General features: G+C 40.8%; 1 protein-coding gene across 1 annotated transcript in view; it reads left to right on the forward strand.

Moving 5' to 3' along the window:
• The window catches only part of akap12b (A kinase (PRKA) anchor protein 12b), a 61,744-nt gene that overhangs the window by 33,435 nt on the left and 13,013 nt on the right, over nt 1-15,296 (forward strand). Inside the window, exon 2 of the mRNA XM_037685870.1 lies at nt 850-925. Coding sequence (XP_037541798.1) covers nt 850-925 — 76 coding nt within the window. The remainder of the gene's footprint in view (nt 1-849; nt 926-15,296) is intronic.

Genomic DNA, 15,296 nt, shown 5'->3' on the forward strand with positions numbered 1-15,296 from the left:
GTGTGTGTGTGTGTGTGTGTGTGTGTGTGTGTGTGTGTGTGTGTGTGCTATTTACATTGTATAACATTATATATATTATAAGTTATGTGAGACCAACATGAAACGCTGAACTTCTGACCGAGCGACTTTTTAATTTAGCAATTTTTGATGTTGTTATATTTGAGCTTTAGACCATCCTTATCTAGTTTCCAGTTTTTATGGTAAAGTAATTAAACATAAATAATATACTAGTGAACTAAGAATTTTGTGTTTTTTTGTTAATTTTTTTTTCAGTTTTGTGTAAAGCTAAGCTAAGCTTTTGGCTAATGTTAGCGTTGTTCTTAACACATTAACATGAGAGTGGTGTCATTTTTCATATCGCTCACCAACCTAAATAATAAATGTTTCTACAGAGTTATACTTTTAAAAGAACATACTTTGAGCATTTTAATTTATAATTTTTAGATGTCGTTTTATTTTTTATTTTTAGCCTTTAACTGCTGCTAGCTAGTTGTTTGTGGGTTTTTAGGCTAGGCAATAATTAGCCAAAAAAAAGTGTCACTGCCTCCACAATTGATTGATGGAGGTAAAAGTCAGAACAATAAATAAATTTGTGACAACTCCGTTCTTAAGGCTGAACTTAGTCCTGGCAGGGTTTGTTAGCAGTCACTTTACTAGGTATTGTGCTAAGCTAAGCTTTTGGCTAATATTAGCATTGTGTTTAGCGCATTATCTTGAGTGTTACTGTTTTTCTCATATTTCGAGCCTATACAGTAGATGCTTCTGCAATTATATAATTTTATTTGTATTTTTGTACTGAACAAAAAATCAAATTTATTAGTATTTAGTGCCTCTTTTTTCTATTTGCAGCTTTTGGAGAAAAATGGACAGATCTCCAGTTTGACCAGTCTGAATGGACACTCAGAGGACAACACGTTGGCTGAAGGTGTGTGAGTGTGTGTGTGTCCTGTCACCGCTGTTTATTTACTGTGTTTGACTTTGGTATCCGTCCCTGCGGTCAGCGTGGGTGTTTGTGTCTGGGATTTTGCTCTGTGTCCTAAGCAGCAGCAGAGGATATAAGCTTGTTTGTGTGGGGGGTCAGCTTTCAGTGCATTTTAGTGTGTGAGAGAAATCCTTGTCTGCAGATGTCTTCATGAGTCTGGGTGATCCAGCACTGATCCTTTACTAATCCATTTGTCAATATTCGGGGAACACCTATGTGGACTTTTCAAGAACCACACACAGACTCACACATCCCTACTTTTTTTTTTCCTGTTTTATTCTAAAATATCAATTTATTACATGGATTCGCAAAAAACAAACAAACAAGCACCTGCTTCAAACAAACAAACAAACAAACAAACAAAAACTGAATATAAAGTTAAGTTGAAGCTTTTGCCTAAATTCAAGCATCCATTAAACTGCTCTGTCTGTCTTCTGCATCAACCTCTGTAAAGCTCCGTTAGTTTATTTTCTTAAACTGTTTCTGTCCCGTCTCCCTCAATCTGGGAGGGCAGCAGGGGTGTGTACTGGTTCCCTAAATATTTAGCAGGCCTTGACCCGGGCCCCGCACAAAGTAACCTGCACACTTTATAATATGATGTGGCCCAAAGGAGAGTAATCCTACATGGCTTAAAACAGAGAGACACGCCACGTCTGTCAAAGAGCCCATTTAATAAGTTTTTTTATTGAAGTGAGCTCATCTGTTCATAAAGTAACACAACACCCCCTTCAGAGTACAGATACAAAGTGAGACGACTAGTTAAAGTTATTCCGTTGTTAAAATAGTTGCTTTTCTGGTTTTGGACTGTAAGTTAATTAGTAATACAGAATATTTTAGTGAACAAAAGGAACATTGAACATTTATGGTACTGAGACTTGTGTTCAGCAGGCGTTCATAAAGAAACCCTGAAAATTTTGTTGTCAAAAGTGTTTCAAAATGTATGCACTAAAACTGATTGGGACTTTTTGCAAATGCAGTATGTAAAGTTTAGATTAATTTAAAAAATGTAAAGAGTGGGAGATTTTATTGTTTTTAAAGACTGGATTGACACTTTTTTTTTTAAACGTGAGACTGAGACATCAAAAGTTTGGAAACACGAAAACACCATAATGCAGATGGTTCAACTTCAGGAAGTAAAAATAAAATTATGAACAATAAAAAAACTGAAATGTGTGGATCATACCAGTAAATAGAAATTCAAATAAAAAACAAACATTTATAAGTAAATACTGTAAATGAGATTTAGAAATAGGGCTTTTGGGCCAGTTTAACTTGATCTGAGATTACGGAAGTTTAAAAAAAACAACTTCAAATTCCAATTTTACCTTTTTTCCCAAATGGTATGACCCCATGTTAATAATAATTTCTTCTTCTATAAGGTCTTTTTCAGTGCTGGTTTTAAAACGGCATGCGCTGCCATCCAGGTAATGTCTTTGTCAGGGAACGTCTTGCTTATTTCAGCAAAATAATGTCACCATTATCTGCATGCATTACGATGACACTGCTCTTCTGCAACAAGCTAATCAGACCTCCGTCCAGTCCAAACCTTTAAAACTTTGACTCAAGTGACAGGTTTCAGTTTATTGTTTTTATACTGATTTTATGTAAATGTAAAGTTTAATTTCAGAACTTTTTAACCAGCAACGTTTGTTTGGTGTGTCAAAAGAGATAGCTGAATAAAATAAACGCCTTGTAGGAATTTAACTGAACCAAACATCTGTTCATTTAGTGTTTCAAAAGAAACAAACCAAAAAATAGCACTACAAATAATTAGTTTTTTACGTCTTCACTCACGTTCTCCTCCCACCAGCCAAGGATTAAAACCAGAAGACAAAGGAGAACATGAGAGGTTGTGAAATGCCTTCAAGGCCACAGATTGAAAGAATTCAGGGGAGTGAAAGGAAAGGAGCAACACAGTGATAAAGGAGTGAAGTTGGGGGGAGCAGAGCTCTTTCACATCCCTCTGTGCCGTTTTTCCTCTGTCGTCCTGCCTGATAAAGGCAGCAATGCATTGTGGGAGACAGGAAGAGGAGCGGAATCTGCCTGATAACAATTAAAAACAAAACAAAAGATGGGCTGCACATGAAAAGGCGAACACACGACCACTATCTGCTTTTCGTCAGGTGCACCCGAGTGTTTATAGATTTGGGGACCGGTTCTGACCTGAAATTCCACAACAACCTGCAGCAGCCTGACAAACACGTTTTTAGTGTCAGGTTCAGGTTTTTCTTCCATTTTTTATTTAAACTGCAGATGGAAGAAAAGACAAGCTAACTTTAAACTCCCCTAAACACTTGTAAATGAGTTTAGGTATAGGGAGTAAAGACATGGGGGAATCGCCTGCAATACAAGTGCTGGTCATAAAATTAGAATATCACAAAAAAGTTGATTTATTTTGGTAATTCCATTCAAAATGTGAAACTTGTATATTATATTCATTCATTACACACAGACTGATATATTTCAAATGTTTATTTCTTTTAATGTTGATGATTGTAGCTGACACTAATGAAAACCCCAAATTCATTATGTCAGAAAATTAGAATATTACTTAAGACCAATAAAAAATGACTTTTAGAAATGTTGGCCAACTGAAAAGTATGAACATGAAAAGTATGAGCATGTACAGCACTCAGTACTTAGTTGGGGCTCCTTTTGCCTCGATTACTGCAGCAATGCGGTGTGGCATGGAGTCGATAAGTCTGTGGCACTTCTCAGGTGTTATGAGAACCCAGGTTGCTCTGATAGTGGCCTTAAGCTCTTCTGAATTGTTGAGTCTGGAATATCGCATCTTCCTCTTCACAATACCCCATAGATTTTTTTATGAGGTTAAGGTCAGGTGAGTTTGCTGGCCAGTTAAGAACAGGGATACCATGGTCCTTAAACCAGGTGAAATCTGCATCTCCATAAAGTTGGTCAGCAGCAGGAAGCATGAGGTGCTCTAAAACTTCCTGGTAGATGCTGCGTTGACCTTGGACCTCAGAATACACAGTGGACCAACACCAGCAGATGACATGGCACCACAAACCATCACTGACTGTGGAAACTTGACACTGGACCTCAAGCAACGTGGATTCTGTGCCTCTCCTCTCTTCCTCCAGACTCTGGGACCTTGATTACCAAAGGAAATGCAAATTTTACTTTAATCAAAGAACATAACTTTGGACCACTCGGCAGCAGTCCAGTCCTTTTTATCTTTAGCCCAGGTGAGACGTTTCTGACGCTGTCTCTTGTTCAAGAGTGATTTGACACAAGGAATGCGACAGCTGAATCCCATGTCTTGCATTTGTCTGTGCATGGTGGTTCTTGAAGCACTGACTCCAGCTGCCGTCCACTCTTTATGAATCTCCCCCACATTTTGGAATGGGTTTTGTTTCACAATCCTCTCCAGGGTGCAGTTATCCATATTGCTTGTATACTTTTTTCCACAACATATTTTCCTTCCCTTCACCTCTCTATTAATGTGCTTGGACACAGAGCTCTGTGAACAGCCAGCCTATTTAGCAATGACCTTTTGTGTCTTGCCCTCCTTGTGCAATTTGTCAATGGTCATCCTTTGGACAACTGTCAAGTCAGCAGTCTTCCCCATGATTGTGTAGCCTACAGAACTAGACTGAGACCATTTAAATGCCTTTGCAGGTGTTTTGAGTTAATTAGCTGATTCGACTGTGACACCAGGTGTCTTCGATATTGAACTTTTTCACAATATTCTAGTTTTCTGAGATACTGAATTTGGGGTTTTCATTAGTTGTCAGTTATAATCATCAACATTAAAATAAATAAACATTTGAAATATATCAATCTGTGTGCAATGAATGAAAATAATATGCACGTTTCACTTTTTGAATGGAATTACTGACATAAATCAACTTTTTCACGATATTCATATTTTATGACCAGCACCTGTATATTTTGATTCTTAAAACTATTTTAAACAAGCTGAAGTAAAGTTTGAAGTGCACAGTTTTCAAAGAAGGAGTGAAAGGAGCTGGATGAATATTAGATGAAAGTGGAGATTTGATCCGGCTCTTCAGAGAGCCCTGCAAAAAGCTCCAACCAGGAGGGTAAAAATAGACGAGCAGAGAACCAGTCCGTTCATAAATGATGCAGCTGCATTTTGCATCCCAGCATCCATCCGGCAAACTGAACCGCAACATGTTTATGTGCACAAAAAGGAACCAGTTTGTCTGTTTCTGGCTGCTTTGTTCAGGTAAATTTCCCAGGAAATGGAGTTCTTCTTGTTTGTCTGAAAGTTTGCTGGTTTCAGTGGGACTGAGTGCTCGATGCTGCTGCAGTCGGAGCCCAAAGAATGACATCACAGATGATGTAAGTTACAGGCCCAAGTGCTGACGCACCCTACAGGGTGGAGCACAGATAAAAAAAAAAAAAACAGCACAAATAGATTTTTTTAGACAGTTTCAGATGAAAGTGCTGATTCGGTCCATGTCTTCACGAAGAGTTGTGTTAATTTACAATAAAGCTGGAAGATAATCCCAGATGTTCTGTGTTTCAGCTCACTCAGGCATTAAATGGGTGTGGTCCATCATGTCAACCCTCCTAAATCAGGGTCAGACGCTGTTAGCTGTCAATCAGGTGTTGTGTTCATGTTCATTGCGCAGCTAAAACCGTCTTTATTTAGCCGACTGAAAGTCTATCAAAGGAGAAAAGTTAGCAAACAACACTTTGTGGAATTTGCCAACAGGGCAGAAACTTGCAGCTGTATATTTTTATCTCTTTTTTTGGCCAAAGGTGTAAACATTTACGAGGCGACTATTAAAGTTTGTGTTCCTTGGCATGTGGAGGCTGTTTATGTGCTTTTACGTGATTTAATTTCAGGATCGACTCGTTCTGGAGACCGCTCCGGGGACGCGGCACGGTTGCGTTGCCAAAACGTTCATCATGCGTGTGGAAGGGACCTCTCCCTTCACTTGAGCTCTGTCTGATTTCGGCCCGTAAGGCTTCAAGCTCATAACACAATCCAGCCGTCGGGCCGCTCCTGCTGGATTTCTGCCCACACTGCTTTTACATTCCAGCCTGACAACACTCATTACAGCCGACCACTCTGGCTTCTCCATCTTGTCTTAGGGACTCTGGAAGAAAGAGTTTTTCTTTTTCCATTTTTTTTCCATTTCACTAAAACAAATGATTACTTGGTTAACAAATTGAAAATACTTACTTAGGATTACAATTTACAGAATCAGAACGGGGCGGTGGGAGTCTGGTTCTGTTACCTCAGAGTTTCGACTCTGCTGTTTGCAGATGATGTGGTCCTGTTGGCGTCATCGCGCCGTGCTCTCCAGCTCGCTTCGGAACGGTTTGCTGCCGGATGTGAACCAAACCTGAGGCCATGGTCCTCAGAAAAGGGTGGATTGAGGGAGGAGTGACATCACTCCCATACAATGGTGAAATTAGTTCTCTGCATTTAACCCTGCACATGTGAGATACACCCAGGTGGAGCAGTGGACAGCTATGTAAGCACCCGGGGAGCAATTGGGGATTAGGTGTCCTGCTCAAAGACACCACGCCATGTGGGAAAGGCTGGGAGTCGAACCGTGACTTTCTGGTCCCAAGTCGGCTGCCCTACCCCTACCCCATCTCAGCCCCTAAGTACCGGTATCTCAGTGTTTTGGGGGGTTTGTTCATGAGTGAGGGGAGAAATGAAGCGTGACGTTGACAGACGGAGCGGTGCAGCTTCTGTAGTGTGAACTCTCTGTTGGTCAGATGTGGTGTAGGAGGAGCTGAGTAGCAAGGCGAAGGCCTCCGTTTACGTTCCTACCATTACCTACGTTCATAAAAGTGACTGAAAGAACGAGGTCACAGATACAGGAGGTGAGTTTTCTCCACAGGGAGTCTGGACTCCCCTCAGAGACAGGCTGAGAAGTTCAGTTATCCTAGAGAGCTGCTGCTCCTCCACATTAAGAGGAACCAGTTGAGGTGGTTCTGGTTTCTGGTAAGGATACCCCCTGGACACCACCCTAGTCATGTTTTTCATTCATGTCCAACTGAGAGAAGACCCCGGGGCTGAAAAGACTGTCTCTCAGCTGGCCTGGGAGTATTGAGTCCTCCCAGAAGTGCTGGAAGATGTGGTTGGACTGAACTGAAGCTTAAACATTCAGCTATTCAGGTTCTGCGTCTGCTCTGAGCTTCTCTTCCTACCTCTGAGGCTGAGCCAAGCCAACTTTCACCAGTCCAGAACCATGGTCTCAGACTCAAAGGACCTGACTTTCTGCTACAAACCACCCCAGTGCACACTGAAGGTCCTGGCTCAAAGATGTTAACAGAACTGCAGCAACCTGCAAAAAGCAGAGATGAGTCCCAGAGATTTTCCAAATCACACATGAACATCATAAACTTCATCGGAGACAAGGGGTAACCAGAGTCCAACGTGCAACAAGAACAAGCTCCGGTTTGTGCTGAGAATGCAGACACAGCTCTTCAGCCCAAATCCTGCGCCATCTTTTACGGTATCCCCCGAGGGACACGTTTGTCAACTTGCTTCAGATCAGTGGCGGCTGATGATGATTTTAGATGTGTGGGCTAACATGTAGATTATAAAATTCTACTGGTTCCATTTCAACAATGGAAGTACCGACATCTACGATACAACTTTGAAATATGAACTATAATTATCATATCTTGTTGCACCGGATTTCTTGACACAAACCAACCAAAACAGGTGAAAGCCCACAGTATGAACAGGTAAACGTGGTGTGTATAATTGGTTTAAAAAGAAGCTCACACCCTTGACTTTCCTGAGAGGTAATCTGCTTCAAGTGAAGTCAGGTGATTTCTGGATAAAGTCCAGCTCAGTAAACATCTCAGCCGGTGTTAAAAAAATAAATAAAATAAGCTCAAAATCCATCGGTTTACCTTTGAGGATTTCTCTGCAGGGTGGGTAAAGCGCTAACAGTTTTAGCTCGTCTTTTTGCTGAACCCAAGTAAAACAAAAGCTCCTGTTTTCAATTTATAGTTTAAATAGTCGCTTTATTTCAAGTTTGTCCTCCAAAAACATCACCAAAGAATAATAATGAGAAAGTGAATTATCTACGTTGTTGATGCTAATGATCACCACAGGACACACATCTATGGTATAACACAAGTGCAGAGGTCGTCTCGTTACATCCATCTACCGTAATTTTCGGACTATTGAGCGCACCAGAATATAAGCCATGCCCACTAATTTAAAAACTGTACATACAGTATATAGGCTGTGCTGGTCTATAAGCCACTGGTGTCCACGTTGTGACATGAGATATTTACACATAATTTTTTAAAAACTTTTAATTTATTACATACTCGTAACATATACCAATGCACACAGTAAATTGTTTTTTGTTCCTGAACAGTGCCGGTAACACAGCTGGTTAAAATAATAAATAAATACAGTATCGTACCAGGAAGTCGTTGATCGCTATCTTCACCTTCCTCCTGTGCACAGAGCTTGTGCTGTCCTCTTCAACACATTTCCCCCCTCCCTGGGGGCACAACAGGGAGGGGAGGAGAGAACGGGAAAATAGTGGACACATCATTTCAATGGTCCACTGTGACCTGTTCAGTAATTTCATTTGATCGTTTTTTTTTTTTTTACCTTTATTTATACAGGTAGTCTCATTGAGTCATGAAGACCCAGCCCCAAAGAAAGGCAGCTGTGTGAGCGCCCGGGTGTGACAAGACTAATTTTTCTGGTGGCATGAAGCTCGTTAGCCTGTCAAAAAATGATAAATAAATAAAAAATAAATAAATAAAAATAGCCATAAAGCAGCCGTAGCATTGTATAAGCCACAGTGTTCGAAGCATGTGAAAAAACAGCGGCTTACAGTCCAGAAATTACGGTAATTGGTTTAAGGTCAACAAAATTAACCCAAATGAGCAGCACATCAACACCTGTCAATCACCCAACCCCATAAAAAATAATTATTAGTTTAAAAAAATGAGCCTAATTGGAAGAAGGTTGTTTTTCTCGTGCTGATTCTGGCCCAGATTTCACCTAATTGGGAACCAATCATTTATAACATCGTTTGACTGAAATTTATCTTAGCTTTTAATTTTAATTTTTTTAATTATTATTATTATTATTATTATTATTATTATTATTATTATTATTATTGTGAATGTTCAGGAGACTTTGGTCTTTGCTGCTCCAGATCCACAGAGCACACGGTTAGGTTTAGACATAAGAGCTTCACGGTCGGAGTCCCGAGCTGCACAGAACTGTAGGGAACATAAAACTGTCGTCTTACAGCTTCCGAGCCTTTATTTTGAAAATGATGCACAGCTGAGAAAACAAGCAGCTAAAGTTTTTGGCTCCATACGGCTGATAAACGCCCTGCTGCAGAACCACCCAGCTGAAAGTGTGAACCGAACCAATAAAATTCAACTGATGTCTCCGATCTGAGCTTTATTCAGACATCTGAGTACAGTATGGTACCAGAGCCCCCCCCCCAACCTAACAGGCCTCAAACACCTCTCCAATCCTGGACCGACTCGTCTCTACAGGCGCTCCTCTCTCATCTTTCTCGGCACCAGGGAACCTAATCTCTCTCCTCAACTCCTAACCCTCCCTCAGGCACTCGGAGGACCGAGAGAACGGACCAAGAATGTGACCGACCCCACCTTAACCCCCTCCCCCGACTCATTAACGGAGTGGTGGCAACTGTCATAAATCGTCATCACGAGACAAATAATGCAACACTTTAAAAAAAAAAGTTTTAAAAATGAAATGTCCTCTTTCTGCCAGAGATTTAACAATCCAGCAGTTTGGCTTCTTCCTCTGTGACCGGAGTTCTCAAACATCTGAAACTGTTGTGGGAACAAGCAGAATGGTCCCGTTCCCTCGGAGCCTTTCAGGGGGAAATTACGTGTAAACGCTGAGCTGTGTTGAAATGGCACGTTGATAAAAAAATAAAATAATAATTTTTAAAAAATGGCACGTTGAAGGTGCACTCGAGCACAAAGCTTAACGTGAAGCAGAGATGTGCAGAACACAGAAGAAGAGGGAGCGTGAAGCTCTCCAACATGTTTTTGTGACTGCTTTTAGAAGATTATCAGAAGATGTGCGTCTACAACTGATTAACTTTTGGAGTGAACCGGATTCAATATGGCCGCCACAACTAACTGACCTTACTGACCTAAAACACTAAAAAGGCTACACGTCAGTCAATTTTTGAGATTTTGAGCTACAATTTGGTTCATTTGTCACAGAGAGTCATCCTCATCTCATACTTCAAGTGCAATGAAAGCTTTGCTTAAAACGTTAGCATTTACTATTGGGCGTCAACCTTGTTTGTCTGTTAGCATAATAACTCATGAAACGCAGGTTGGATTTTTATGAAACATTCAGGAGGTAATCATTGGATGTACGTCTACAACTGATTAACTTTTGGAGACAGTGCCATTCAAGATGGCCACCAAAGCTAAGCATCACTATTGAACGCAAAAATGACCACAGCTCAGTCAGTTTAAGAGTTATTGAGCTAAAGTTTGGTGTGGTAGTAGCTGAGGGTTGTTCACAACACATACTCCGAGAGCGACTTTTTGCGACGTCGCATTAGATTTTGCGTAATGTTAATTTATTAGGGTTGATTAAAACGACTGACGATCTTAATCTCATACTCTGGTGTTAAATGTGGCGGGCGATATGCATTCCTTCAAAAACGATTGTCCTTCTATATATGATGAGTTCAGGCACTAAATTTGGTGCGAGGTAAGTTTGCGTGCAAGGCGAGCTCATTTTGGAAGATGTCAACATGCTGTATTGTTTCACAGCAAACATAAACAAGGCAGCCGGTGACGTCACAGCCGCGGCGGTCCTGTCATCGCGCTCCGTCACGTACCGCGAAGAAAAGAAAAGGCAGCCAGACACGCCGGGCTCTGAGGGGAGTTCGAGGAAATGAGCAGAAGGAAGAGGAAACGGGTGATGTCAAGAACTGACTCCATTTCCTGTCCGACATTCTTATCCATCGCTCCGACGAGCAGCAGCGAGGACGGAGGGGTCGGGAAAAGAAGGAGTGGAGAGAGGGATTAAAGAGGTTTGATTCAGGGATTGAATTAAATTAAAGTGGCTCAGGTGGTTCCACTCCTCTGTCCTCCTCCACACTTCCTCCCATTATTTCCAGTTCTTCGAGGAGTAAGGGGCGGCGTCTTCTGCGCCGTCCGGTGATGTCATCCATTCTTTCACAGGAGACACAAAAAGCCCCTCCGCCCGGCACCATAATCCCCCCCCTCCTCCTCCTCCTCCTGCAGGCCCCACCTCAAACATTCCTGAATTCAGGCACGTTTTCTGATTTTCAGAGATAAGAGGGGCGTCACCTCCAGCCAGCTTTGTCTTCTTGATATGTCGCTGAAACGTTATTACGAAACGAGAGGTTTTTCTTCTTGTCACAATACTTTCTTTAGTTTTTCCACAGAGAAAGAAAAATGCTCGCTTTTATTTTCTTCCAAGAGGCTTAAACTTTTTCAATCATTCCTTCTCACTGGTTCTAACGCTGGGTTTGGCTCCTTTAACAGAAATATATTAAAGTTTAAACACACACGAGTCTAATGAAAATCGGCTAGATTCCAATTTGTAAATGTAAATGATGACTCTTCTTCATACACCAAAGTTAGTCATGGAGTTCCTCAGGGTTCAGTGCTTGGACCAATACTCTTTACCTTATATATGCTTTCATTAGGTAAACAGTTATTTTACCTCTCAAACCCAGCCGGTCGAAGCAGATGGCCGCTTGTCCTGATCCTGGTTCTGCTAAAGGTTTCTTCCTCACGAGGGAGTTTTTCCTTTCCACTGTCGCCTTCATGCTTGCTCGAGATGAGAGTTCTGTGATGAAGTTAAATTCAAAGCAGTCTGCTCAGATAATTAATGCTAATAATTTACTTTTTATTTATATGAATGTTTCTGTTCAGGTGACTTCTGTTGTGACTTGGCGCTATATGAATAAACTGAACTGAATTGAAAATCTGTTTTTGAAAATTACTCAAGTTAATAAGCGACAAAAGAATAATAAACAAATAACCACAGCTGATTTTTTTTCCTCCTTTAAATGGAAAAATAAAGTTAAAACAATGTATTAGATTAAATTAGATATATGTAAATGGAGATGCAAAAATAAAACTATATTACAATTACAGAGGCTTTCAACTATTTTAGCTGTTAATAGGAAAAAAAATAATTTTAAAACCCTGAAGAATAAAATATTCATTATGTCAATCAACTCTCACAGCCTCAACAAATTCGATGCTGTTTTTATTATTTATGACAACTGGTTTTGACTCTTGTAACAGTTCTGGCAAAAATAAATCATTCTTTACTCTCACAGATTACCGTATTTTTCGGACTATAAGGCGCACCAGATTATAAGGCTCACTGTTGATTTTTTAGAAAATTAAAGGATTTTAAGTGCGCCTTATAGTGTGAAAAATACGGTATTTGGAAATCGCTTTAAGACCCCACTCTTGGTGTTTCATGGCCCACATTGGGACCCTGACCTCAACTTTGGAAACAAGTCTCACTCTAGTATGTTGATTCTAAAAGATGCTGTTGATCAAACGAGTCGCCTCCATTTAATTAATGGTATTTATATTAATAATCAAAATCAACCAAGTAGACTTCAATAGTTTGATAGTTCAAATTGTACATCTGCACATGTCTTGACTCTCTTCTACTACTACGTCAAATTTTAGGTCATTGGATGTAAAACTGACCCAAGTTAAAGAGCTGCAGCGGCCATCTTGAATCACGTTGACTCCAAAAGTTAATCATCTGTAAATGCACATCTAAATAACTGGTTCAAGAGATATAAACTACTAAAACACATATTTTGTCCCATAGGAGTGTGAAGCTTTGCTGGTTTTTTTTTTCTCAGAATAAAATTAAAATAGGATATGAAGCTAAAATAACTGCTTTATTATTTTTAGGTAATAATTAAAGCAAACTGTGTTTCTTCATTGTCTGCATTTTTTTTTTCTCGTTCCTTCCTGTGCGGTCCAAATAGAACTCTGTCGGTTTACATGGAAGTCCAGGAATGTGGCCAAGGAGCATGAATCACGCGGAGGAAGTTTGAAAGGAAGAGGAAGGTGCGAGCTCACCGTAAATCCTCCTCGCTCTGACTCACCATCCACTCAGCAGAACCCGGTCAGCGGTCATCGTGGAACTCGGCCCAGATAGTAACGTACCTTTCGGATGAGTCACTGCATCGGCGTAACACTTTGCTCATGAGTCAGGGCGAAAACCTGACAGAGTTTAAGACCCGCTGCCTTCCATGCCAGAACTTCAGGCTAAAATCACCATGGAAACATCATCAGCTCAAGTGCATGTTGTGAAGGACTCTCAGCTACCACCACATCAAATGTTGGCTGTCATTTTTTGTGTTCTTTAGGGTCAGTTAGCTCTAGCGGCCATCTTGAAATAACTCTATGGCTGGATTTATACTCCATGAGAAGTAAAAGTTGTCATTTTATTCTCCTTGGAGCTCCGAGAGCTCGTTCTCGACGCGAGGTCTGGATGGATACATTTTCTCTCTGGGGTTTACGTCAGCTATTGTGTGATTGGCTAGAAATGTGAAGTGGGTGTGGTTAATGTGCTCCGTGAGCTGACCAGTGTGGCTACAGTCATGCTAGGAGCATTAACTGCTGGAAGCTAACATTTGCTAATCTCTGCTGGTTATAAAACGACGACGGTTGACATCCTGAAATAAGATGTTCTCCTCGTTCTCCATCATATAGAAAACACTCGTCTCTGGTGATGTAACGACACGAGTCAAACGGATTTCCTCGCCACGTGGACGCCGCGTTTCTGTCGGTGCCCCACAGTGGTGCACTGCTGGGGGGAGTGGCTTCCTGGAGATCAGCATTGGGGTTACTCCTGGAGAATAAAATGTCCAATAGATTAAAAGAACATCTTTCTTCTATGTCAGTTTCACCACGTCCAGTGATTTAAGAGATATTTTGCTAACAGACAAAAACAGTCAACGCCAAGGTTTTAAACAAAGATGTCGTGAAATGTTTTGCGCTCTAAGTCTGTTCTGTGAATGACTCTCAGCTACTACCACACCAGTACCTGTAAAACACGGTGAGTTGGAGACATTTTTGTTTTTTAAGGTCCGTTGGCTGTGGCAGCCATCTTGAATTGAATTGACCCCATTTCAGCTGTAGATCTGCACACATCAGTTTCTGTAAAAATCCATTCAGTGATCCCTGAGACATTTTGCTAACAGTACAGGTTTAACCCAACAATTTTCAGTAGGTTATCTGGACAGTTTCTTTTTTTTTTTGGTGCTAAAACATTTCACCTTCCATCCAGAAGGCTTCATCAGTCAAGGAAACACACAACACAAAACTGATTCTTCCCCCAAACAGCTTACTCCAAAGTGGAACAAACCACTTATGTTGGTGCTAAGATGGTGTACTAAGATTGTTCTACTTTGGAGTAAGCTGTTTGGGGAAGAATCAGTTTTGTGTTGTGTGTTTTCTTGACTGATGAAGCCTTTTGGATGGAAGGTGAAACGTTTCAGCACAAAAAAAAAGAAACTGTCCAGATGACCTGACTGAAAATTGTTGGATTGTATACCTGGATTATTGAGCATGTACTTTGTTAGTACAGGTTTATACTTTACTGTTATCAAAGGAATGATGCGGGTTTTAATTCTTAATACATAACCAGGTCAAAATGATATTCTTATGACTTCGAACATTTAACTGAGTTATCCAGCGGATCATAAATTCCAGCAGATCATAAATTCCAGCGTCCCGCGTTATAATTTTATAAACAATAATTTTGTTATCCACAAAAACTTTATCCAGTATGACCTCTTATTAGATTTGGAACATCCAACGCACGTAAACATCCACACACTTTTTTTTCCCCAGCTCCGATCGGACGATAAATAATTTTTGCAGACGTGGAAACACGTTTCACATGATAGTCGACAGAAAGCATGAAGCTGCTCCGGAACCTCCGTGTGAACACTTTTCAAAGCCCCAACGCAGATTTTGTTGTTGCTTGATGACTGTTGTTATCAACCATTTGGGAGCTTTCTGGATGGAATTCACACATTCCTGCAGGACAATGTGTCTCAGACTCATTAAAGTGTGACAGATCTGATTGTGCTGGTATTTACCTGAAGAATTATCTGCATTCCTGCTGGTCTCTCCCCCCGCCCCCCGCAGCCGCAGACAGAAGTTAAACGTGTCTGCGTCACACAAGGCCCTCGGTGCCTCTTTTAAAGTGGGGGTATGTGGAAGAGGAATGCTCAAAAAACATCTTACCTGTTGTAGATCGCTCTGTTTGCAGGAAACGAGATGAATTCTTAATGGATTGTTG

This window comes from Nematolebias whitei, chromosome 12 (genome assembly GCF_014905685.2).
Source record: "Nematolebias whitei isolate Nwh7 chromosome 12, NemWhi1, whole genome shotgun sequence".
NCBI lineage: Eukaryota > Metazoa > Chordata > Actinopteri > Cyprinodontiformes > Rivulidae > Nematolebias > Nematolebias whitei.